The sequence below is a fragment of the Haliotis rubra genome, unplaced genomic scaffold (assembly GCF_003918875.1).
Source record: "Haliotis rubra isolate DU_JTF1 unplaced genomic scaffold, ASM391887v1 Scf201, whole genome shotgun sequence".
Classification (NCBI taxonomy): Eukaryota; Metazoa; Mollusca; class Gastropoda; order Lepetellida; family Haliotidae; genus Haliotis; species Haliotis rubra.
This window is the reverse complement of record NW_025766015.1, coordinates 90,301-117,906: the sequence shown is the minus strand read 5'-3', so window position 1 is coordinate 117,906 and position 27,606 is coordinate 90,301. Positions and strand designations below refer to the sequence as shown.

Here is a 27,606-nt window from a genome sequence, read left to right as displayed (position 1 = left end):
TCGAACCCGGGTCTTTGGCATGACAAGCGAACGCTTAACCACCAGGCTATCCCACCGCTCCTGGATTTCTTCCAGCATGAGAGTGACACACCTGTTTATACCCCAAAGAGTTTACTAAGTGTCGTTATTTGCTGACTCACACTCAAATAATGTCATACAACTAATTGCTTTGGTTGGTATGCTTTGTGTATCTTTGTATATACATGTATATCTTTAACTGATCGCACGAGTGATCCGTTATGAGAAACACCCAGTGGGATTGGACTGTAGAAACGTTATCTGTCCAATCGGAGTTGAACGTAAGTGTTCCTCATTGCTGCAACATGTGACAACAAATCGCATTTTATCTTAACCGAGTTCGTATAAATGGTAAGCGTTGTAATACCTGCACTATCGCTCCCCCAGCTGAAATTCATTGGGCCAGCCTTGATCGAATTGAATCACCACAGGCTGCTTTTTGTTCTTTATCAGCACGGGTATGTGAATATTTTCCTTTGTTGTTATTCTGATTAACTTTGAGTAAATATATGATAATTGTTAAATGTATATGTCAAGGAATTTTGTTGTCACATGATTTATCACTGGTATATTATGGCAAAGCTGGATGCGCTTTCGTGATTTTGACTTTAATAAATTTCATAACACTATTATTTTCCTATCACTTTCGATAAAGGACGTTCAAAAGATTCAAAACCAGATTGAAATACTGAACTCGTTTATTCCATCTATTACGCATAAAATCATTAGTTGTAGAAACCATAAATCAACACTCATGTTATTTAATGTGCCATTTAAAAATTCAGTGATTCCTTTTGGAACCGTATATGATACATGCGACTTAAGAATAATCTATGTATTAAATAATCTATCCATATTTGGCTCGATTATCTTATTTTAGTCATCTTCACACAAAGCATATCATAACTTAATATGCTAACTGTCCAAGACTCTTTTCGAATTCATCAGCTGTTACGACTATGTGAACATACACAGTTTAGAAGCAAAAGGATAGTAATAATATCACACAGCCATATGATCATAGCCGAAACATTAATTAGTTCCTGTTGTAATGTTGGCATTGACAACATTGACAACTTTGATAAGAAGTATTACTGCACAGGACGTCAGCTCTCATTATTAGGGAGTTCATATCTTGCGACACATTATCCTGATGAGGCCGAATACGTAGAAAAGAGAGAAAATGATGCAAACATAATACTTTCAAACAGCCAAAAGCACAGTACGTATAACAAAGGGGACTATAGGGAATATACATATGCCAGTATGATGGCGACAGTCTAGTTCTAAACGGGATTGTAAGACCTTTAAATATGAGATGGTAAGTGTGTACTTTTATATCTAATGGTCAATCAGCTTCTAGATCTGATGATCAAAGTCTACTTCTATAGCAAATGGTCACAGTCTACTTCTATATATGGCATTATCGCGAATTACACATATTTTCGGCTATACGCAACAGACCCATGGAAATGTATTATCAACGATTTTCAGCGGTACATGCATTAAGACCCTGCTCTTTAGATATGCTATCCAAATCCTATTTGTATACTAAAGATGTATCGGTGTAATATGTCTACCAAGTTTTGGATTCGCGCTAACCAAGCTAAGATAAGACAGTGGAAACGGTGTAAAAACCAACTCAAAATGTAACTTACGTGAAAAATTTGCATAATATGTACCTTCAAAATATTTCCACGGATATAAACTGACGTACAAAACAAAGTACACACCTAGTGTTTGGGGATATTTGAAAAATTTGTGGTGGTTTGGCAACATATTAGGAAAGTCTGTGACTTATATATCACTGTAAAAACTCTTTTCAAAACATTTACGTCGCTTTTTACGTCAGTTTACGTCATTTAATGTTAGTATCAACTGTGCGGTATCTCGAAATTTCAGTGTTTGTCCTCATACCGTATCAATTCGTCTAGCTAATGACAGTGTGTGGTACGTGCTGTATCTTGCGGACGGGTCTATCTTTTTCTGTATATGGTGACCGTCATCTTTTGTGAACAACAGGAAGGTACTATTGGAGTGCCCCCCTGCTTGTTGTTTAACGCCACACTAGCAATATTCAGATAAGATTCTATTGTTATAGCTAGCCACATGGACCAGACATTCCAGTGATCAACAGCATGAGCATTGATCTATACTATCGGGATACAATGACATGAGTCAACTATGTCAGTGAGATTGACCACTCTTTTTATTATTATTCATCTTTGTTAGGTACAAAATCATGACATCAAATCACAACCAAATATAAACCATGCGTTTGTATACAAACATTGGCGGTATGTCACAATGACAAGCATAGCAAATGACATTGTAGGAAAAAGGGTCGGTTGTACGTTAATATCAATCAAACAAGTGATGGCAATCAGACCAGAATCCAAAAAAATTGGTAAAATTACAAGAAGAGGTGGCAGTTGTTCTCTCGATATTGTAAATTTTACTTATTTCCTTTCTGATTTTATCGACCACTCGATCCAGTTAGATTAGAAAGAGAGTCACAATAGAGATTAAACTTAGTCCTTCTCTCGTGTACCTCTCGAGTATTATTCTATTCTTTAACGCCATGTTTTTGCGCCAATATTTCAGCGATATCAGAGATAATGGCTTCAGAAGGTGTAACCTTAACCGGAATCATATTGATAGTCGTGTCAACCACAAGACTTGCGTATACCCAACCAACCCCTCCAACTCAGGCACCCGCGAAGATCCGGGTTAGAATTGGTCTTCAGTAACCCATGTTTGTCGTAAGAGGCGACTAACGGGATCGGGTGGTCAGGCTCGCTGACTTGGTTGACACATGTCATCGTATCCAAATTACTTAGATCAATGCTAATGCTGTTGATCACTGGAATGTCTGGTCTGGACTCGATTATTTACAGACCACCGCCATATAGCTGGAATATTGCTGAGCGCGGCGTTAAACAACAACCAACCAACCCAGGCTATGACTCGAAAATAAGTGAAACATTGTCTTGTACAACGAAATATGGAAGAGCAGCCCGAAGCAATCCAGACTTAGGTATTTACCACTTTGTTACACCCCCGATCACTCGTAATCATGGGGGCGGTGGGGTAGCCTGATGGTTAAAGCGTTCGCTCGTCACGCCGAAGACCCGGGTTCGATTCCCCACATGGGTACAAAATGTGAAGCTCATTTCTGGTGTCCCCCGCCGTGATATTGCTGGAATATTGCTAAAAGCGGCGTAAAACCAAACTCACTCACTCACTCACTCGTAATCATGCCGACAGTCCTAAGAGCAATTCGAACCAGTAAGCATTGTTTTTCAAAGAACCATTTCTCTAAGGAACGAAACTTTCTTCACCATCAATGCCTATCTTCATTTGAAACTCCACTGATGGATTCATTATAAACTTGATGACTACAACTGGGGCACATATTTAGAACAGATATTCATGGTCACCATGGCTACTCTGTTCTTGTTATATCATTAAAAACAACATCTGTACTAAAGCATTCATCAATATTTGAAATGAGTTGAGTTGAGTTTTACGTCACATCGGACATTATTCCAGCCATACAGTGTCGAGACCATGTCTGCATTTATACACATTTTAAGTACAAAGTCCAAATGAGTTTCTTAAAAATATATATTCATATATCATTTACAGAATATGTCACAGCACTAAATTCAAAAACAAGCAATCCGTCATTCACATTACATAGTTACAACTTATGATACAGATCAATTTCCAATAACTAGTTAAATATATAAAGACAATATATGGATTTACCGAAATGTCATCATCATCATCATCATCATCATCATCATCATCGTCAATCCTTCAGGGTTACCAGTCGAGACAAACTCTCCACGTTATGTCTGGCACGGACTATGGGGGCGATGGCCCCTCCTCCTCTGTGTTTTGCTGCTTGAAGAGGAAGCCACGAAGCCTCTCGCCAGGAACAGAGCATGTGGTTATCTCCCGAAACCGTGTGGCGCCACTCAATGCAGCGTCCAAAAAGTGCCCAGTGAGCGGGTCAAAAGTTAGCTCCTTGAAGAACCACCTGGGAGGAACAGTTGCCATAGACACGCTGCATCAGAAACAGCGTCAGGTGTGATACTATTGTCCGTTTGCTGCAAAATCATGATCGTTTCTTAAACAACTTTTCCCTTCTTCATGCCAGCGTCTGAAATTATTGTGACGATTTGGTATGGACGAATGATAACTTTCATATTATATTTATATGCCATTTCATCGGTTCGATTTTGCAGCAAACGGACTATAAGTGTATAATTCTAACTTCTGCTAAAGTTGTTTTCACAACTAGTTGCACTCCTGTCATTATCGTACAACTGATTGGCTCCCATAGAATCATATGTAGGTATTATGATTTCCTTATGAGTAATAAGTGATGACCCCGCCTTGCTTCCTCATATTAACATAACACATCAGGGTTGGTGTTTCACGACTGGCGAGGCTGAAACATTCAATTAGGAGATAAACATCATGTGTTGGCGAATTTCCGGGTGTTATTGAGTTTTTGAAGCACGGGAATTCATTTGGAACCGACGGCGTCAGCCGGAGGTTTCAAATGAAATATTCCCGTGCTTCAAATACTCAATAACACCCGGAAATTCGCCAATACATGATGTTTATCGACATTGTAAACACAAAAGTAAACCAAAAGGTCCACACACGTTTTTGTGTCTGCACTCATTGACATCGAGTACGGGTACAGCAGTGAAATGTCATCAGCCGGACGTTTCGGCTGTCTCCCATGGTAGCATCTGGAACTACTCATTTGTGACGTCATTCAGACTTTACGTCACAATATGATTTTAATGACGTCATCACAGCTGACGACGTAACAATACAATGGTGTGAGCAATGTTTGTATGTATAAATACGCAGAGAATTTCCGGGAATCAAATACCATTTGATCACGTTTTTCAACCAATCAGATTAAAGAACACAGTGACTTTCGGTTTACAATTATTATTACTCTTGAAGTTTCAGGAATTGTAAAATTTGGCACACATAAATGCATGGGTATTTAAAGCATCTGAAACAAGCTCGTTGGTTTCGACAAACTGGTAAATGTCAAAACCAAACTGTTTCAATGACACGTTAAATGTCCACAGATCGAAAGAAAGTACGTTGTCATGGAATTCTCTTCCTGCAATGGACACTAGTGTCATGACGTCATGATGGGTCTAACGTAAAAAAATCGCGTTCTTATTTCAAAGTCACAGTAAATTTACTTATTTATTTCGTTTTACCCTCAGTCCGGGATCTGTACAAACAACGTGTGCATGGGTTCCACCATGCTGAACGACGCTATGAAACACCCTCAGGCGCACAGGCCCAAGGGAGATGTACTGGCAGGTGCCAAAGACTTCTTTGACCAGTACTATGCTTCATTAAAAAGGTATTGTAGTAGATATTTCTATAGCAGACGTAGTGATAACATCCATTAACACAAAACATCTCTTTCGTGAATCATGGAATAATTGTATAAAAAAATGTCCGTCTTTCAGCCATTACGAAAGATCAAACTATCTGTTTCTTTAAAACAATATTATCAATATGATCGTCATCTTAAGAAACATTTCCAAATTGAATCATGATCACTTGTCCCAGAGAAAGCGTTTGCCTCAGATCCTATTGAAACAGAATTGTATGAAAGAAATGTTGGAGGTTCTGAAACAAATAGTCTTCCTTTCAAAGACTGATAACATGCGTCTTCAGAACATGACCAAAAACGTATCCTGTCTCAAAGAAAACAACATCAAAACCTTCCACCAATATCAATCGCAAGCCCCCAAAACTGTTGATCGGAACCATCGATTTCAACACGAGCAACATTTAATTTCTGCTTTCCCTTTTACCAGCTTAAACTCTGAGCGCCATAAGAAGAGATGGGCAGAAGTTAAAGAAGACATTACGAAAACCGGGACCTATGACCTAGCCTTGGAAGAGCTGACCTTCGGCGTGAAGACAGCGTGGAGGAACGCGCCTCGGTGTATTGGAAGAATCCAGTGGTCAAAACTCAAGGTAAGATAGCTGCCCGAAGCAGACATAATGTTGCAGAACAATCGTGCATGTCTGTAGGAGGATTTGGAAGCAAAATAACTGACAAAACTAGAATGTGTGTCTGTCATTTTTGCAATACCATGTACTGCCACCGTGATATAAAGTGTGCATGTCTGCAAAAGGATTTGAAAGCCAAAGAAGTGACAAGACTAGAATGTGTCCAAATACTAGTGAGTGAGTGAGTGAGTATGGTTTTACGCCACCTTTAGCAATATTCCAGCTATATCATGGCGGGGGGCACCATAAAAGGTGCCTTCACACATTACACCCTTGTGGGGAATCGAACCCGGGTCTTCGGCGTGACGAGCGAACGCCTTAACCACTAGGCTACCCAACCGCCCCTTAGGTGTACCAAAAGGGTATGGACATCAGGACAGAGACTCCCAACAGCAGGTATTTAGAGTGGAGGCAGTTGACTCCATTGCAAGGATGTGTCTGTGTTGAAACAAATGGAAATACAAATATTGCTGGATTTTTCCTTTCAGTCGACAGTTTTCGAAGGGTTTGGGTCACTCTAATCTCATACTTTTTACATGATAATTTTTAACTGAGTGGAATAGTAAATATTAATTGGCATCACTGCAATATAGTTTCTATCAAGGTTTACATCAGTAGATGTGCACGTCATTGCTTGTAGGTGATGGATGCTCGCCACGTGTCAACGCCTCGAGGGATGTTTGAAGCGATTTGCGCCCATCTTGAATATGGCACCAACAATGGTAACATAAGGTAAAGCTATTCCCAGTATGATATTCTGATAATGAAAATTCAAGACCTCAGTGAATCTTTTGTGGCAGACATGTGAAGGACGTATCCTTCAGTGACAATAGTGATAACCGATCCAATAACCTGTTTTTACTTGTAGCACCATATATTCCCGTCTTCTGTACCACTTAGCGCTAAGACTGTCGTACGTCTACGTTAAAGTATGGGACTTACGGTCACCTGAGTTCTAAGATAGCTCTGGACAACGGATCACAGGTCCACTACAACAACTACTAAATCTACTCAAACTTGTTACAGGTCTACGATCACTGTGTTTCCACAGCGCAGAGCCAGAAGAGAGGACTTCCGGGTATGGAACAATCAGCTGATCTTATACGCCGGCTACCGTCAACCAGACGGTAGCGTCATCGGCGACCCCGCCAACGTCGAGTTCACAGAGGTTGGTTTACATTCAAGCTGCACAATATGTATATATTTTATTCTCGAGTATTTTAAAACAAATCCAAGGCCCCGCATGGCCAACCCCTTACAACGTCCCCTCTGTCTTCCCCGGGAGGTGGCGTGGCCCTGTGGTTTAAAGCGTTAGCGTGTCAAGCCGTAGATCCGGGTTCGATTCCCCACATGGGTACAATTTGTGGAGCCTATTTCTGGTGTCCCCCGCCGTGATATTGCAGGAATATTGCTAAAGGCAGCGTACAACCATATTCACTCACTCACTCACTTACTCATAATGATAGCATCCCGTTAGGTCCTCTAGTTGCACGATGGATCTTTTTGACTCGATCGCTGATTAAAATGGGCGACGCCATGTTTGTTTTCAAAACTGAAAGTTTAACTATCCTCCCCTTTCATATTCGCATTTTCATAGGTATGACCCCGACTAAACTATGTATTATTTTGCGTTGTAAAAGCGGCGTAAAACTAAACTCACTCACTATGTGTTACCCTTCACTAGATATGTGAGACGCTAGGATGGCATGGAAAGGGCGGGAAGTTTGATGTTTTACCACTTGTCCTGTCTGCCGCCGGCAACGACCCAGAGGTGTTTGACATCCCCGAGAAGATAGTGTTTGAAGTGAAACTCAAACACCCAAAGTTTGTACATCGTTGTTTTTGTTGAAACTGTTTGGTAAAATGTAGACGCCCTCAGTAATATATTAGATGTAGATGAGTGAGTGGCCTTACACCTCATGCTGCCATATACCAGCATTAGGGCAAATTGTGGATATTCCTCATAGTGTTGAGTCGACATTTTACTTAAATAATCATTATACAAAAACCATTGGCAAATGGCATTATATCCAGTTTGGCATAATAACCAGGGCCCCTATTCTCGAAAGGATCCTAGCCCTAGGATATCCTAACTTAGGACAAATACTAGGATAGGTTCTGATTTGTCCTAAGTCTATCTTAGTGGAAGTCAACATGGTGTGGTTCTTGTTTGTTCACCAATTTTGACGTTGTCAAACAAAATAACTCGCCTAAATTACATTTGAATTTACAACAGCACACAGTTTTGATGAGTTAAGAAGAGTTTTTTGTGTATATATTATCATTGTATCGGTAATGAATATACACACTTGTTGCAATGCACATATTCTTTAGATCTACAAAAGAGATTTGTTCAATTCTTACCTATTCTCGGCCTTTTTAATCACAACATTGCTCTTTACTGTCACATTGCCGTGAAATGTCAATGTCAAGGCCAACTTGATAGGGGAAGTAGCTCCTGTTTATTTCCTAGGTGAATTTTCAGTTTGTGAGATGACACATAATGAGAGTTCAAGTCATGGTTTTCATAAAAAAACAAATAAAATGAATTTTTTTTTTACACTTATCTTATTGCTTTTTTGGCAAAATTTCAAACTCTGAAGTAAAAATGTTGTCTCCTTGTCAAATAAAGAATTTTCAAAACTTCAAAACTACTATATAGTGTGATGAAAATATCGAATATATTAACATAAACAGATATGAAATCAATTTTTTGTCTGTGTTGATTTTTATTCAGATTTTTTTATCACGGGCCACTTTCTTTGGCCTTGAGTGTATAACAATACTTTTTCTGGAAACATGGTAATTCGAACAAATAGATATTAAAAAATCTCATTAAATATTTTAAATCTATTCAAGTAATAATTCACTGGATACAAAATGAGTATTTTAATTATAACTATAATCAATTATTATTTCTTCTAGATCTACTAACTGCAGCAAAAGCTGAATTTCACCGCTTTCAAGCTTTTTACTTCGATTTCTAGTCTTACCATTTATCTTGTCAACGAGACTGTGTTTTTTATGGAATGAATCATGGGTAATATTTAGGGGAATCCCCAACTTAATGAATGTTTTTCTATCTCACCTACTGAAGAGCTCGCTATCCTAGCTAGGATCGGTAGCTCAAGTTAGGACAGAGATAGGAGAATGGGTCTTATCCTAACGGTAGGATGTCCTAACTCCTGTCCTAACTAGTTAGGATCTGTCTTAGATGGGACACTTTCGAGAATAGGCACCCTGGGCCCCGTTCCTCAAAGCGATCGTAGCGCTACGACTGTCGTAAGTCTATGTTAAAGTATGGGAGTTACGATCACCTTAGCGCTACGACAGTCGTAAGTCTATGTTAAAGTATGGGAGTTAGGATCATCTTAGCGCTACGACAGTCGTAAGTCTATGTTAAAGTATGGGAGTTACGATCATCTTAGCGCTACGACAGTCGTAAGTCTATGTTAAAGTATGGGAGTTACGATCATCTTAGCGCTACGACAGTCGTAAGTCTATGTTAAAGTATGGGAGTTACGATCATCTTAGCTCTACGACAGTCGTAAGTCTATGTTAAAGTATGGGAGTTACGATCATCTTAGCGCTACGACAGTCGTAAGTCTATGTTAAAGTATGGGAGTTACGACCTTAAGCGCTACGACAGTCGTAAGTCTATGTTAAAGTATGGGAGTTACGATCACCTTAGCGCTACGACTGTCGTAAGTCTATGTTAAAGTATGGGAGTTACGTCATCTTAGCGCTACGATCGCTTTGTGGAACGGGGCCCTGGGTATTATAAGGGCAGGAAACCCGTGCCATTATAACCAGGGCGCACTGGAAATGGAAAAACGCTCCATGATTATCTTTCGAAAACCTTATCGGTTCAGACAGCTTACATCCTGGTAGGATACGCAAAAGTACAGTTCGGTTCAGATTTCATCATGGCACAAGCATTTAGGAATTAATTATTTTTTTTCAATTTCAAGAAAAATTTATATGTTACGTATATCCTGAAAATGGATTTGAAGCCAAATAAACATTGAATGCATTCTTTAAATTAATGGTTCTGTTACCACAATAATGCCCACATCTATGTACAGATATCATGTATCACACGTGCGATTCACGTTCTGTAGTTACCCGTGGTTTGAGGAGTTGGGCTTGAAGTGGTTCGCGTTTCCCGGCGTGTCGAAGATGCTACTTGATTGTGGCGGCATTGAGTTTCCCGCAATCCCTTTCAACGGCTGGTACATGGGGACAGAGGTCGGGGCCAGGAATTTGTGTGACGCAGCAAGATACAATATGACTGAAGTAAGTGGTGTCCCAAGTTCGCATGATGCGGATTAAAACGTCATTACAGTAGGCGATTTGCTATGTGGACGTCTGTAACGTCGTTACATAGAAAGTCACCTACGTAGGCTACGTTCGAAGGGACGTCTGTGCCACCGCACGATACGTCACTTAGGTTGGTGATGTGGCACATGGACGTCTGTGACACCACACGGTACTAAATCACCCAGGTAGGTCATGTCTGACGGGTACATCTGTAAAGCCTGAAACTACAACGTCACTCAGGTTGACGGGGACGTCTGTGACACCGCACGATACATCGTCACTCAGGTAGGTGATAGTGACGGGGACGTCTGTGACACCACACGATACATCGTCACTCAGGTAGGTGATAGTGACGGGGACGTCTGTGACACCACACGATACAACGTCACTTAGGTAGGTGATAGTGACGGGGACGTCTGTGACACCACACGATACAACGTCACTCAGGCAGGTGATAGTGACGGGGACGTCTGTGACACCACACGATACATCGTCACTCCAGGTAGGTGATGTGTGACGGGGACGTCTGTGACACCGCACGATACATAGTCACTCCAGGTAGGTGATAGTGACGAGAACGTATGTGACACCACACGATACAACGGCATTCAGGTAGGTGGTATGTGACGGGGACGTCTGTGACACCATATGATGCAACGTCACTCAGGTAGGTGATATGGCACATGGACGTCTGTGACACCACACGATACAACGTCACCCGGATAGGGTGATAGTGACGGGGACGTCTGTGAAATTACATGATACAACGTCACTAAGGTAGGTGGTGATGTGACATGGACGTCTGTGACACCGCACGATACATCGTCACTCAGGTAGGTGATAGTGACGGGGACGTCTGTGACACCAAACGGTACATCTTCACTCAGGTAGGTGATAGTGACATGGACGTCTGTGACACCACACGGTACGTCACTTATGTAGGTGATAGTGACATGGACGTCTGTGACACCACATGATACATACATAGTCACTCGGGTAGGTGATGATGATAGTGGCGGGGACGTCTGTGACAATTACACGATACGTCACTCAGGTAGGTGATGTGTGACGAGGACGTCTGTGACACCGCACGATACAAAGTCACTCCAGGTCGGTGATAATGACGACATGGACGTCTGTAACACCACACGATACAACGTCACTCAGATAGGTGATGTGGCACATGGACGTCTGTGACACCGAACGATACTACATCACCAAGGTAGGTGATGTCATGGACGTCTGACACCACACGATCTGTAACGCCTGAAACTACAACGTGACACCAGGTAGGTGGTGCGTGACAGGGATGATGTGACACATGGACGTCTGTGACACGCACACGATACAGCGTCGGTGAGGTAGGTGATGTGACACATGGACGCCTGTGACACCGCACGATACATAGTCACTCAGGGGTGAGGTGATGTGGATACAACGTCACATGGACGTCTGTGACACCACACGATACATAGTCACCCAGGTAGGTGATGTGACACATGGACGTCTGTGACACCACACGATACATAGTCACCAGGTAGGTGATGTGACACATGGACGCCTGTGACACCACACGATACATAGTCACTCCAGGTAGGTGATGTGACACATGGACGCCTGTGACACCACACGATACAGCGTCACCCAGGTAGGTGATGTGGCACATGGACGTCTGTGACACCGCTCGATACAGCGTCACCCAGGTAGGTGATGTGGCACAAGGGGTTCATCTGTTACGCCTGAAGGTACGTCGCTGGTGATAGTCACAGGCACGTGCTGTGTGACAGTGTGATATTTTCACGATACAACGTGACTCCTGTAGATGAAGTGTGAGTGACACCACACGATGTTAAGTGTCAGGAAGCAAAGGAACTGCGTAATGGCAAGTCAAGGTATTTATACCTTTGGCTCAGATACTTAATTGATGCTTAAAGGCGTGTGAAGCCCATTTCTGGCGTCTCCCGTCGTGATATTGCTGGAATATTGCTAGAAGCAGCGTAAAACCAAACTCACTCTCTCTCTCAGTTATTATTTTCTACACAACGTCTGACATGGTAATTTTATCAATTTTCAGAAAGTTGCGACAAAACTGGGCCTGAACACCAAGACGGTCTCCTCACTGTGGCGTGACCGAGCCCTAGTGGAGGTGAACGTTGCTGTACTGCATAGTTTCCAGGTACGGTTGATCTTGTAAGCTTATAGCTCTTGATGTCATCAACAACCGACAATAACGTTATTGGCCTGTTATACGCAGGGGTCGGTATTAGCGGAGTCATAAACTCGCCATAGTCTTTGTTTAAAAGTATTTATTGCCTTTCCTTCTACCAACGCGAGGGCGCGGTGGGCGAGTGATGTTAGGCGCCAGGCTAGTGATCCAGCGAGCTTCAGGTGCCGGGATCGAGCCCGCCTTTGACCGGGTGTAAAATCCTTGGAGTCAACTCTTTCAGTGTTGTCACAACCCCTAGTGTATAGTACACAACCCTGCACCCTTAAAAGAACCCAAGAAACGACGAGATGGTGGCCACAAACACCTAGTTGCGGGTACAGCAACGTGCAGTAAACTTGGACAAAGAACTGTGACCATGTGTTCCAGTCCACCCAGCTGTGAATGGGTACCTCGTAAGGACGGGAAAGCCATATTAACTTGGTGCGTCTAATGGCTGCAAGAATTGTATGATCCACAGGGAATTGAGATTAAATATGATGTATGCATGTATGCATGTATGTATAACCGATGTAATTATATTTAGTATTTGCTTTTGATAAATACGTTTTTCACGGAAACCCAACGAAAAGAATCCAATTACCCAGTCATGTGAAATATCTTCTTGTGTCTTCATTAACGGTGTCGTCCTCGTTTTGCCACAGGCGGCAGGTGTGACCATTTTCGATCATCACACAGCGTCCGAATCCTTCATGCAGCATCTCCAGCCAGTCATGTGAAATATCTTCTTGTGTCTTCATTAACGGTGTCGTCCTCGTTTTGCCACAGGCGGCAGGTGTGACCATTTTCGATCATCACACAGCGTCCGAATCCTTCATGCAGCATCTCCAGAACGAGCAGCGCCTGCGAGGAGGGTGCCCCGCTGACTGGGTGTGGGTGGTGCCCCCGATGAGCGGCAGCCAGACCGAGGTGTTTCACCAAGAGATGATGGTCTACAAACTCAAGCCTTCCTATGAGTACCAGGTAATGACTGTGTCCAGCCACACGAAAGTCTTTCCCTCAAGTACTGTCAACACCCAAAGTTCCAATTCCTGTTGTATTTCCTTAATTTCTCAGCGAAATACATTTAGTATTTTGGGAATTTATCAGAACAGGATAGTAGCATGAGAAAGGTAACGGTTAAATATGTTGGAAGGCATTTAACAGATTTGGTTAGTTCGCTAGTTGTTTTAACCGTTAACTCGTTGTTTTTTACAAAGGTTCTGATTGCTTGGACAAAAGTTGGGGACATAAGCCTTCAGGAAATCCCCCCTGCATTAAGGATTCTACGGATCAGTAATATGAGTATCCAGATAAAATTAATATCTCTGACCAAATATGTATAGAAGGGGGTTCATTCTATGTGTATGATACAGATCTTCATTTTTCTGTAGAAGCCATTAGACCAATGTAAGAGGTTCTGTTTGTATTCCAGGAGGATGCGTGGGCGGCTCATAGCTGGAAGGACAAGGCCTTGGAACAAAAGTATCTGAAGGTGCAACAGAAACGGTATGTGAACCATATACTGAAGATCAACGTTAATCATGACACAGTGTCACTTCTCCACTAACTCAATCTGTACAAAACTATGAAGGTAGTTCTGTTATATTTCGGGCGTTGGGGTAGCCTAGTAGCTAAAGCGTTCGCTCGTCATGCCGAAGATCCGGGTTCGATTCCCTACATGGGTACAATGTGTGAAGCCCATTTCTGGTGTTCCCCGCTGTGATATTGCTGGAATATTGCTAAAAGAGGCGTAAAACCATACTCACTCACTCACTAGTACCCACAGGCCCTCGTGTCTTCGCGAGGATTAAAGATGTTAAAAAAACATAAAACATTTGAGATGACCCCCGACTCGAAATGCTTCACAGTACAATACATTATGACAAGGCCGGACTCTTCAGTATACCCTACCCGCTTGCTTTGCCGATCGCTACGCTACCCTCGCATGTAATCGATTAAAACTTAATGTAAACATAATCATGGATGATTGGCCTATCGAGCACCACTCATGACACCTACCAATTCTTTATTGTTATTTCTGCAAGTCGATTGAAACCCGATTTTGACCCCCAACTAAACGATCTTGACACAAATGGATGACGATGTGTCCGCACAAAACGGGGGTGTGGTCAAAGCAAGCCCTCTGGTTGGTTGATCCTTGTTTAGGAGACATTTACAACTGATGCTTTTTTTTGAGAAGCCATTCCTCGAAAAATATTCTTACATTAAACAGTCGATGAAAGAAAAAAATCCCGCAAATTTATAAAGAACTGCAGATTTGCAAGCGTTGACCAATCACAAACAAACTTAATCGTTAATCTTCGCCGAGACACGAGGGCCTGTGCTAGTACCTGGACACATTCTATTTCTGTCACGCTATTCTAAAGCACTTTGACTTTCGGCGCATCGTTTGCAATCGATGGAAGCAAAAATACTATCACGCAAGTTTTAAGTTTTAACGTTTGGGTCATCCACAGTTTAGGTGACCATAAAGACATTCAAAAGTTGTTTGTCCACGGGTGCATTGTTTGCAATCACTTGAAGCACCCGTAAAATACCACCATGAACGTTCTATTTTTTTGCTCTATAACAGTATCTGTTATCAATGGTGATGACTCTGTCCACACTGTCCTCAGACTGGCCAAATCCCAGGACAGTGCGGTGGCCGGCCATGTCAACTGTGTCATCCTGTACGCCACCGAGACCGGCAGATCGGAGCGCTTTGCAAGACGTTTGTGTCAGACATTCAAGCGTGCTTTTACTACCGAGGTGAGCTTCCAGTGTCATAACGCCACACGGTTGTGTTAGACATTCAGTCATGACTAAAAATTTAAAAAAAACTGATTATTTCATATTCTATAACTCATATGTTTTTTATGTGATATAGCATGTCCAGCATACGGTTTCCTAAAAACAATGATATATTGTTTAATTTGAACATTCACGGACAATTATTTTGAAGTAGTGATCATGACTGAAAAACTAACATCTTGCCAACCCGAGAAAAAGGTAATTGTGGGTCAGTCTGGAAGGTTCCCACATGGTACAGCGATCAAGTGACCGGACTGTGTGATTGATGACAGTCGTGGCAGTTATTGACAAATGTCCTAATCTAATAACCGTCGTCCCTATACAGGTCGTGTGTATGGAGGACACCGACGTCAACGAGCTGAAGCAGCAAGACCTCATCCTCGTCGTCACCAGCACATTCGGCAACGGCGACGGCCCGGAGAATGGCGAGGTGGGCATTGCTTGTTTGAAATCTTTATCATAGCAAAAGATAAGGGTTGAGAAATCGAGTGAGAGATAGGCAAACAGAGAGAAGGAGAGATAAAGTGAAAGGGACATGTAGCTACGGAATGGACAACAGATGGGAAAGACAAGACAGAAAGAGGAAGAACAAAAGGAATGATATACATGTACCCGTAACAAGAGAGAGATTAGGAGATGACATAGACAGGGAGCATTTTCAGAACACACGGAACATATTTATTGATAAGATTGTAAATATTGTGACTAATTGTGTGGTTTGTGTCTTACAGCCTTTCGCCAAGAGTCTAGAGAAACTCAAACAGTCGAAGTAAGTATTCCTTTCCCAAACGCTCAAATGTTATTAGATGTGAAGGCATAAATATTCTCGCATTTTGTTAAAACGAATATATACCGTATTTTAGTATCGGAGTCAGTATAATGTGTCTGAATGGTGTGGGTATTCATGCTTAACTGCGGCATGGTATCTCAGTGAGCTAGCACTATAAAACCAGCTTAAGTCTGGGCTAGTACAAGCAGCCACACATACACATACATGCACGTCGTCACATGAGCGAATATTCTTAAGTGCGACGTTAAACCCCTTTTTTCACTTCACCTCACCTCACCTCACCTCACCTCACCCCGTGATGCACTCCCTCATGTTGACATGTGATTCAGAAACAAGGGGACTGAAGTGGGAGACAATATCGTGGATAATGGAAGACCACTAAAAAGCATCAGGTACGTATTTACCCACTCACATCGCAACACCTTTAAGTGACGATATTTCAAATGAGAATAGTCAATGTACAGTGATGTTCAATCGATAGTAGTATGTAAAAACACTTTCGTAACAATCGTCTACCTTGAAATAGAATATTACATTTGTTGCTCTAAAACGGTTAAAATACGCTTGGAATTAAAATAAAGTTGGTTTCAGTTCTTGTTCTAATTTAAAAGATACGGAGTGTTTGGACTGGGATCGAGGGCCTACCCCCATTTCTGCGCCTTCGGTCACTTCCTGGACTCGCTGCTGGGTGACCTTGGAGGTCAGAAGATCTTGGAGACGGGAGAGGGTGATGAATTGAGTGGCCAGGAGCAATCGTTTAAGACCTGGGCTCAGCGCGCCTTTAAGGTGAGGTGCACAGATGAAACATACGTACAATATTGATACAGTGATTGATACAGTGATACACTAGTGAGCTGGGTTCTGTTTGAACTTTGAACAATAGAGAAGGTGGTGTTGTAACTATTGAAAGGCGAACGGGTAACTTTATCTTTCAAACACTCAACCTCCCCACGAGCAATATTCCACCAGCCTCAACACCCGGTGTCCTCTTTTTACAATAGTGTCTGTAAGTGTCGCGGGGCGCTACTTCCGGTACTAAGCTGGTTCCCGGTTCCCTTTGCGCGCGCCAACTCGCGATATGCGAGACGGGGCCCAGCTAACTTCCCATACAAGATTTCCGGTGCAAAGCGTATATTCACAAACCAGTTCTGGTTCCAAATTGCGCGACCGCCAAATATGACTTTACTCGACCGGACCAAGTGTACAACCATGCTTGGCTGTCACAGCTGTCGACAGTCGCAATAGTTGGCTAATTTAGGGATGGTTAGATCGGAATTTCTTATTCCTGCAAGTAGTATCGGCTCCTTACTGTCAACCGATAACCATGAGACCATTCGAAAAGGTATGATACGTTGTTTGTCACCGAAAGTACTAAGGTCTCGCGAAGTGCCGTCATCTACTTACGGGCCCAGTTGAAATACCCTGTTCCAGTTTGACATGGATAACCAACCCAAGTCCTTGTTTCATCCTCAAGATGGTGTCTCAGGTTAAAGTAACATCAAGTACCCAGTTTATGGTGTTTTTGTAATGCCGTAGCTAGCAGACGAATATAGGGCGAATAAAATTTTCAAACCTACATCTCGCAGATTCTAACACATCGAAGCGGCTTCATTTTCTCGGCCCTTTAATACACCAACGTTGTGTAAATGCATTTTGAATTCTGTCAGACATTCATCATTTTCTTCGTCTGTCTGCTGCGAAATTGCGTTTTCTATCAATTTGCAAAGCCCTTCGCTTTTTGAAAACTTCCATTTGGAAAGATTATTCAGCCGTGTTTCGTGGTTTCAAAGTACCGCCACCTGGATTCTAGATATTCGCTTCCGAGGTAGTGAAGGGGGTGAAATGCTGGGATAAGGGACAGGGACTGGGTGCGCTTGATTTGTGACTTCATGACATTGGTGCCACTACAAGTCTCCTTCTAAACACCCCCTCTCAACTGCAGGCCTCCCTCAAGGCGTTCGATGTGGACTTGGACGTGACAAACCTCGCCGGGGACCTGTCCAACAACGACGACACGTGGACTGCCGACAGATTCCGTATAGCAAAACATCCTGACAAGAATGAGGGTGACTTGTTCACAGGTAAAGTTAAACCTTGTAAAATCTCCCTTACATACAGGAAACACGTAATGCGGCATAAACTAACATTCATTCACTCACTCTGTCGTATCTTCTTCCAGCTCTAGGCAAGATCAGCAACAAGACTGTCGTGCCCTGCAAGGTCCTTGAGAGTAAACAGCTCCAGTCATCCACGTCTCCGTATGTACTTCCAGTGTCACTTCATTTGTACCGTATATTATTTTTATACTTGCACTGGGTCGCTCTGAAGTGCCCGAGAATCACAATCAACTCGGTAGCATTTATCCTAAGCTGAGTCCATTACAAATTATGACTGTCTGCATATTCTGATCGTACAAGCTCTAAACGTACAATTTATTGACATTTGTAAATGTCCATTAAATATGACTTATGGTATAAATATTCCTTAAGTACTATTCTACCATTTCCTATTTACTCACAAATGCTCCTCGACCCGTGAAGATCCGGGTTAAAATTGATCTTCAGTAACCCATGCTTGTCGTAAGAGGCGACTAACGGGATCGGTGGTCAGGATCAATGACTTGGTTGACTCATATCCCAATTACGCAGACCGATGCTCATGATGTTGATCTCTGGACCGTTATTTACAGACTGTCGCCATATAGCTGGAATATTAATGAGTGCGGCGTTAAACAACAAACAAACACAATTGCGCCACTGAATGTCCCCCCATTACATGGTCTTCATCTGTTTCTTAATTTCTCGTAAGCTGTTGGTAAAGATACATACGGTGGCTCTGCCTTAAAGTCTTTGACACTAATATGAATCTCACTGTATTCATCCAGGCGGCAAACCATCCTGGTCCGACTCGGTACTAATGCGGTCACTGCCATGAAGTACTGCCCAGGTGACCACGTCGCCATATTTCCCTCAAATCCACCGGAAATGGTCAACGCCATCTTGTCTCGTCTCCACGACGCGCCACCTGACGGACAAATCATGCGGATAGAGATGATGCAGGAGGAGACAACCGCACCAGGTAAACTAAAAACCTTAAAATTGAAAACCATTTTAAACCACAGACATTTCATTCTTAATCCGTCACTCACTTGACCCTAATATATAGAAAAGCACAGGTGACCCAGTCAACTAAGGCACCAGTTTGCTGTACAGAGTTGCCTCCCATAAGCGTACCAGTATCCTAAGATCGTAGTTCGACCTGATCATGTTTCTGGGTTTGTTACCACAATACCACTGTCCGTGGGTGTCCAGGGATGGGTCATTCACCGATTTTGTACTATATGTTTTAGAGTATGGGCATTTATAATGTTCCAGACTCCACCAAGAAGTGGGTGTCATGGGATAAGCTCCCGGCATGTTCCCTAAGAACCGCCTTCACCCGTTATCTGGATGTGACCACGCCCCCTACCCAGGACTTCCTGAAGACGCTGTCCACTTTGGCAGACCGGAACCAGGACAAGGACAGGCTGGACCTGTTGACCACTGTGAGTCGACTATATGACACATATGGGCGCCAATAGTGCATCATTTGATGAAACAATTGTATTGAACTTCATATTTTCCTGCAAATTGTACGTAAGTGAAAAGAACCTAAAAGCGTAATTATAGATGATAAATTCTCTTTCCTCAGAACTGAAATCACAAATAATGCCCAATTTGGGTGTAATATTGGTATTCACTTCGAAACGTCACAGTGTAATATTGGGTATTCATTGTCGCGTTTCGAAACGTCACAGTGACAATTCGGCCATTTGTATGTGCGATGTCGCACGTTTTGATTTTTTCTATTCCCTCCAAAGGGCGACACGCGACAAAGCGACAATTTCAAGGTCAAAATGTTGTCTTTATGTAAGATGTGTAAAAACAGCCTAAAAATTTACTAAAACGCGACAATGCGGCAACGCGACATTTTGATGGATGTCGCGTGTCGCGTTTTGGTTTATTTTGCCTCATTTTACTTTTTTTTGAGAGTGCGACAACGCGACAATGTCCCTCCTAGGATTCCATACTACACGGACATTATCCATTTAAAACTGTTCCTTTTTTCAGAATTCCAGCGCTTACGAGGAATGGAGGGATACGAAGAACCCGACTATCCTTGAGGTTTTGGAGGAATTCCCCTCCCTCCGGGTACCCACCTCCCTGCTGGTCACGCAGCTTCCCTTCTTGAAACAGCGTTACTACAGCATCAGCTCTTCTCACGACGCGAACCCCAAAGAGGTTCATGCAACTGTCGCCGTACTCAAGTACACAACTGAAGGTCATTAATACCTGGTCATACGACCGAGGATTGCTTTGAATAATATTAAAATTTGTACTTACACTTACGTATCTAAATAATAGTTCGATTTAATATCTCATATTCATACACACGACGTAATCGCGCTAGTCGAGCCATGGCCTGTAAACAAAAAGAGCAAACGAAGATCAGTGAGGTCTTTAATTAGATCGGCAACGTTTAGCCTCTCCGTGATAATGCTTAGATATTGCTAAAAGCGGTGTAAAACCATACCCACTCACTCACTCTGCTTTCTGTATTGTTTCATTGTCAGACAAAGATTGGTTCCTTAAAAATAACTCTATATATAGAGTTGTGCTCATATCACTGCCGCCGGTTATGTACGGTTTGATTTTATTACCTGATCAAACCAAGACACTGCATGTCTCTTCGGTCGAGTGAGGGAGTGAGATGATGCATTTACGCCGCATCGCCAAAATATCACAGCCATGACACTGGAAACTATGAATCAGTTTTAGAATAAAACAAACGGAATCTAAAAACAGATAGAAACACGGTTGATAGAGCAAGATAGAGAGTGCATACCCACTTACTTATATCAGAAGCTAAAACAAAACAATTTTAAGTTCAATTTAAAAATTTGGCACCAAATTAAAAGTGTTTGTTCCTGCAGCTGGCGTTGAACGTGAGGGTGTGTGTTCCGGTTGGCTGAACAGACAAAAGGTCGGAGAGGTCATCCCGTGCGCTATAAGAGCGTAAGTAATCAATAAACTGCATAAACTGCATAATCTGCAAATCGTTATGCTTATAATAGTGTTGAATCTTATTTGAGTTTTAACATCTGTATCCATTTCTGTCGGTGACAGCGCCCCCAACTTCCGCCTCCCAGAGGACAAGACGTTGCCGGTGATGATGGTGGGACCAGGGACAGGTGTCGCCCCCTTCAGGAGCTTTTGGCAGCAGCGAGAGGTGGACATGGCCAAAGGACCTGCTCCGACCAGTGAGTCTGTTATACATCTAGACAACGTCCAGAGCCTCCTGAGATGATGGCATCGCAACATGTCACCATTAATTTTACCGGCAATTGAAATTATGGGTGTTGCAAATTGTGGATGTGACAGTATATGTTTGACTTTGACGTCAGTCGCCATTGTGGTTATGCACGTGAAACATACTATTCTTCACAAAAACTGACCGGGGATTGTATTTTCAAAAAGAATTTAGGAGTAGAAATATCAGATCTTGAATTCTCATATCAAGTGGACGAATAAGATATTCTATTGTAGAGTTTCTCGTATAGATGGTGAAAACACAGTCATACGCTGGTTTAGATTTAATTTAATTTTAGCATACGCTGCAAAAATAATAGCACCTTTCACATGCAGACCATCTGAGGCTTATGTTACAGGGGACCCGCGTTGATCCGGGGAAGAATTGATCTTCAGTAGCCCATGCTTGTCGTCAGAGGCGACTAACGGGACCGGGTGGTCAGGCTCGCTGACTTAGTTGACACATGGCATCGGTTCCCAATTGCGTAGATCGAAGCTCATGCTGTTGATCACACTGGATTGTCTGGTCCAGACTCAATTATTTACAGACCACCGCCATATCGCTGGAATATTGCTGAGCGCGGCCTAAAACTATTCTCACTCACTCAATAAGTTATGCTACATAGACACAAGTTTTGAGGCCCGTAGGGACTGCTGCTGGATTCTTGCCGCTCTTTTCTTCAGACGGAAATCGGCGTGGTTGGGGTGACATGAGGCTGTATTTCGGCTGCCGATCGTCCAGCCAGGACCATGTGTACGACTCGGAGCTGGCGGCCATGAAGACACAGAACGTGCTGGCCGACTACTACGTGGCCTTGTCCCGCGAACCAGACAAACCCAAGGTGATGTCATCCTGGTTTGAATGTCAGTATGGCATCTGTATCATTCATTGACAAGTTGTCTCTGTTCTGATATTTTGCCATTAAAATTGTAACCTCTGTCAAACAATCGTAAAACTAGTCGGCCTGAGCATCATTTTCAGACTATTGAGTAAGACAAGAACAAAGTTGAAGTAGATGTCATGTCCTGAACATGCAATTTGATAATTGGTAAGCAAGACAGGATCATCTTTGACCCAAAAACAGAACATCGCTAAGACCAGAAACTCCAGTAAACTGTACTGTGGGTTTGTTAAAGGCAGGAGGAGTAGATACCAAATTGTGTGTCATATCAAAAGCGACAGGCATTTGTTGGCCAACACTGCAGATGATAGTGTTGACATGCTCCTTCTTATGCACCACCATTTCATTTCGTCAAATATTCCTTCTCCAGAAGCATTGATAGTGAATTGTTCCTTGTCCTCAAGACTTGATAGTGAAATGTTCCTTGTCCTCAAGACTTGATAGTGAAATGTTCCTTCTCCTCAAGACTTCATAGTGAAATGTTCCTTCTCCACATTTGATAATGAAATGTTCCACCTCCTTCACACATGATAGTAATGTGCTCCATCACCAGCATCATGACAGTGAAATGTCCCACCACCTCCATCATGATAGTAAGATGTTCCTTCTCCTCCAGATTTGATAGTGAAATGTTTCGTCTCATCCGCAGATGTACGTCCAGAACATGATGCAACAGCAAGCCAAGGACGTCTACAACACCATGGTTAACGCCGGGGGACACATCTACATATGCGGCGACATAACAATGGCCGAAGACGTCAAGCAGACATTGGAACGAATTCTTGCTGAACACGGAAAGCTGACCCCGGAAGCAGCCAGAGACTACATACGTCAACTGAGGGTAGGTATAAAGACTGGTAGCAGCAACATCATATTTTTATCAACTGAGGTTACGTATGAATACTAGGAGGAGCCACACGCTATGTTCCTCAACCAAGGTAAGTATAGACTTGCAACTGCCACATCCTTTGTTCGTCAACTGAGGGTACGTATACGTACTAAGAGGAGCCACATCCTTGTTCGTCAATATAGACTAAGAGGAGCCACATCCTTTGTTCGTCAACTGAAGGTACGTATAAATACTAGGAGGAGCCATATCCTTTGTTCGACAACTGAAGGTACGTATATAGACTAAGAGGAGCCACATCCTTTGTTCGTCAACTGAGGGTACGTATATAGACTAAGAGGACCCACATCCTTTGTTCGTCAACTGAGGGTACGTATAAAGACTAAGAGGAGCCACATATTTTTGTTCGTCAACTGGAGCCACAGGGTCAACGTATATAGACTAAGAGGAGCCACATCCTTTGTTCGTCAACTGAGGGTACGTATATAGACTAAGAGGAGCCACATCCTTTGTTCGTCAACTGAGGGTACGTATATAGACTAAGAGGAGCCACATCCTTTGTTCGTCAACTGAGGGTACGTGTAGAGACTAAGAGGAGCCACATCCTTTGTTCGTCAACTGAGGGTACGTATATAGACTAAGAGGAGCCACATCCTTTGTTCGTCAACTGAAGGTACGTATATAGACTAAGAGGAGCCACATCCTTTGTTCGTCAACTGAGGGTACGTATATAGACTAAGAGGAGCCACATCCTTTGTTCGTCAACTGAGGGTACGTATAAAGACTAAGAGGAGCCACATCCTTTGTTCGTCAACTGAAGGTACGTATATAGACTAAGAGGAGCCACATCCTTTGTTCGTCAACTGAGAGTAAGTATATAGACTAAGAGGAGCCACATCCTTTGTTCGTCAACTGAGGGTAAGTATATAGACTAAGAGGAGCCACATCCTTTGTTCGTCAACTGAAGGTACGTATAAAGACTAAGAGGAGCCACATCCTTTGTTCGTCAACTGAGGGTACGTATAAAGACTGGGGTACGTATGAAGAGGAGGAGCCACATCCTTTGTTCATCAACTTTGTTCGTATAAAGACTAGGAGGAGCCACACGCTATGTCCTTCAACCAAGGTAAGTATAGACTTGCAACTGCCACATCCTATGTTTGTCAACTGAGGGTACGTATATAGACTAAGAGGAGCCACATCCTTTGTTCGTCAACTGAAGGTACGTATAAAGACTAAGAGGAGCCACATCCTTTGTTCGTCAACTGAAGGTACGTATATAGACTAAGAGGAGCCACATCCTTTGTTCGTCAACTGAGGGTACGTATATAGACTAAGAGGAGCCACATCCTTGTTCGTCAACTGAGGGTACGTATATAGACTAAGAGGAGCCACATCCTTTGTTCGTCAACTGAAGGTACGTATATAGACTAAGAGGAGCCACATCCTTTGTTCGTCAACTGAGGGTACGTATATAGACTAAGAGGAGCCACATCCTTTGTTCGTCAACTGAGGGTACGTATATAGACTAAGAGGAGCCACATCCTTTGTTCGTCAACTGAGGGTAAGTATAAAGACTGGCAGCAGGAACATCATATTTTTATCAACTGAGGGTACGTATGAATACTAGGAGGAGCCACATCCTTTGTTCGTCAACTGAGGTTAAGTATAAAGACTAGGAGGAGCCACACGCTATGTTCCTCAACCAAGGTAAGTATAGACTTGCAACTGCCACATCCTATGTTTGTCAACTAAGGGTAAGTATATAGAGTAAGAGGAGCCAAGTCCTTTGTTCGTCAACTAAAGGTATGTACAGAGACGTGTGTGTTTTTGCCAGATGAGTAAGTGATGAGACTCGGATGAGCCACATGTTATGTTCGTCAACCCAGTTTAAGTATGGAAACTGGGAGGAGCCAGAGACTATGTCCGTCACCTGAATATATTGTATTGCCCCTAAAAGCAATGAATGAGTGAAAAAATATACCTCGTTTTGGTTATAGTATCTCTTGTCAATTCAAACCGAAAAGCAGGGGATGATTGTAGTTGGGATTCACATGATCTAGACATTATCTGAGGGACTGATAACTTTTTGTCTTGCAGAGTGACAAGAGATACCACGAAGATATATTCGGTGTTGGTCAGAAGAAAACAAAAGCAGACAACAGGTCACCTGCAAAGACAAACTGAAGCCCAGAAGGTACGGCTTGGATGATCTCATCAATATTGTTGCATGGATTATTTGCATGATTATTTATTATAGTATACATGATTATATACATGCCACTTCACTCCCTTAGCTGGGAGCTTATTTCACTCGTTGAAAGTTTTCGACGTGTTCTTGAAGGAAATAGTTTCTCTTAACGTTGTGCTTCTCAAACCAGCTATATTGTTCTCTCGATATCCACGAGGTTTTTTTTTGTATCTTTTAGTAAGTTTTAGTTTTGAAATACCTTGAGTTATGATTTTGCTTCGAAGTAAATAAAACAATATGGGGAGAATGAACAGGGGCCTTGAGAGTAGCATCCGCGATCAGTGCCTAGTTTTTTTAAGTATCAAGGCAGCACACGTGTCATCCAGGTCGTGGTAAACTTATCGGATTAAAAAAAACAAGGTCAGGTTGTACACAATGTTAAAATCAACACTCTTGTCTTTTTGATACCGTCATCATATCCTCTTTACGCATTCATGATTAGGAATACTCATGTTCTTCTGTTCTTTTATTCAGACCGGAAGACGTTAAAAGCATCTCTGGTGCCAACTAAACAGTCCAGCTACGAAGTGCACAAGCATGGGATTGTCAAGCATCAAGAAAAGGGCTTTAATGTCAACTGACAGTAAATCATAATGCTGTGAAATCTGAAATCTGTAAAAGACGATAAATTGTAGGATGGTCATGTGAGTGTCAATGGCGAAATATTCTAATGAAGATAATATATTTGAAATCGACAGAAACGCCCATTGAAAAAACTACATGACGGCTGAGCTGTCCGGATGCAATCAGTTGCCTTAAACTAAGTTATAGCCTTAACTATTGTTAAACAAAGAAACAATGCAACCATATTTCGGGGCAATATATAATTATGACTGTATAATAACCTGTCATCTGGTTTGCCAGCCAAATACCTTAATGTCACTACAATACCATAATATACTGGACAAAATAAGTTAGGGATATTGTCATTTTTATGATTGATATTTTATCAGTGTGTCAATGAATAAATAGATCATTATTCATAATTTCAAAATTTACATATATCCCTAACTACTTTGTCCAATATAGCTAAAATTTTAACAAGTCGTTGAATTTTGAGAGAAACAAGGGAAAGGTTACACAAAGCAATCTTTGCGTTTCAACTGTTATAAATAAATAATACTTATGTAGTTATGATTATATTTATTTGAAGGTAGCTTTGTGAAACTGGATCCAGAGACACTGATGGAACCTTCTATAATACCGTAGTTATAGAGGGAGTTTGTGTAACAATTTTACATTTGTTACAACCGGTGGTATATCTGTATATGCCTTAGAGAGCAATTTTTGTGTCGTTTTTGATCGAAGTATGTTGATATTTACATGTACAATTATATACTCCTTTTATACTCCGAGCATACCCGGTAAAGGTTTACGCAATCGGTTCAGAATGTGCTTACCTCAGCAAATCCCTTACAGTGTTTTACACACAAAGTCACGCACAAAGCCACGTGGGTTTTCACTCTTCACGCTCAGTAGTCCACGTGATCGCATCAATGGGTAATGTTGTATACATTATGTTTTCCGTCATAGCTTACGCGTTTGAATAAAACCTGCACTGTCAACATTTTTTTATGACGAGGAACCTTTGTTTCCTGTTTGGGGCTTCTATTTTGCTTTATAGATGCTTAGAATTAGTGTCTAATCAGTTAAGTTTTGGACTGAAGCCGTGTTTGTTTTTTGTTTTATAAAAATCGCATTCGGGTTTTGAGAACAAATATATTTTTCATTTTTGTTTGTTAGCCTATAGATGGTTTTAAACCATATAATTTCCTTTTCCGACTCATTAAGTGTCTGTATTGCCATAACTATGTGACATGATATCAGAAAGTTTACTCCTTGTTCTTGAAATAAGAGAGAAACATTGTCTAATGCACAACATATGTTCAAAAATATTAAAGTTAGTTTTAAAACAAATATCTGGTTTTACAGGTATAGATAAATATACCTAGCCCATCGAAATTAACACCACAGCCCACCCACCACAATCTGTTGTCGTTGTCGCGGTATGACAATCATGTATGGCGCACTATATTTTAGG

General features: G+C 42.1%; 1 protein-coding gene across 1 annotated transcript; it reads left to right on the top strand.

Moving 5' to 3' along the window:
• The first annotated feature begins 372 nt into the window (after positions 1–372).
• LOC124275692 (nitric oxide synthase, brain-like) lies at positions 373–27,606 on the top strand. The gene is made up of 27 exons (XM_046711315.1): positions 373–476; positions 3,845–4,111; positions 5,286–5,428; positions 5,892–6,054; positions 6,731–6,822; positions 7,117–7,258; positions 7,775–7,914; positions 10,212–10,386; positions 12,485–12,586; positions 13,403–13,597; positions 14,049–14,122; positions 15,253–15,385; positions 15,753–15,857; positions 16,159–16,196; positions 16,547–16,609; positions 16,829–17,003; positions 18,160–18,298; positions 18,397–18,475; positions 19,102–19,295; positions 19,592–19,761; positions 20,327–20,537; positions 21,190–21,271; positions 21,383–21,516; positions 22,250–22,407; positions 23,117–23,308; positions 25,415–25,511; positions 26,040–27,606. Exons 2-26 carry the CDS (start codon positions 3,875–3,877, stop codon positions 25,499–25,501), a joined length of 3,423 nt encoding a protein of 1,140 aa, XP_046567271.1. The 5' UTR covers positions 373–476; positions 3,845–3,874; the 3' UTR covers positions 25,502–25,511; positions 26,040–27,606.

Coding starts and splice junctions, on each gene's coding strand:
- LOC124275692 (XM_046711315.1), top strand. CDS start 3,875: ATGTCTGGCACGGACTATGGGGGCGATGGCCCCTCCTCCTCTGTGTTT. Junction 5,429..5,891: donor TACTATGCTTCATTAAAAAG/GTATTGTAGTAG, acceptor CCCTTTTACCAG/CTTAAACTCTGAGCGCCATA. Junction 16,197..16,546: donor GAGAAACTCAAACAGTCGAA/GTAAGTATTCCT, acceptor CATGTGATTCAG/AAACAAGGGGACTGAAGTGG.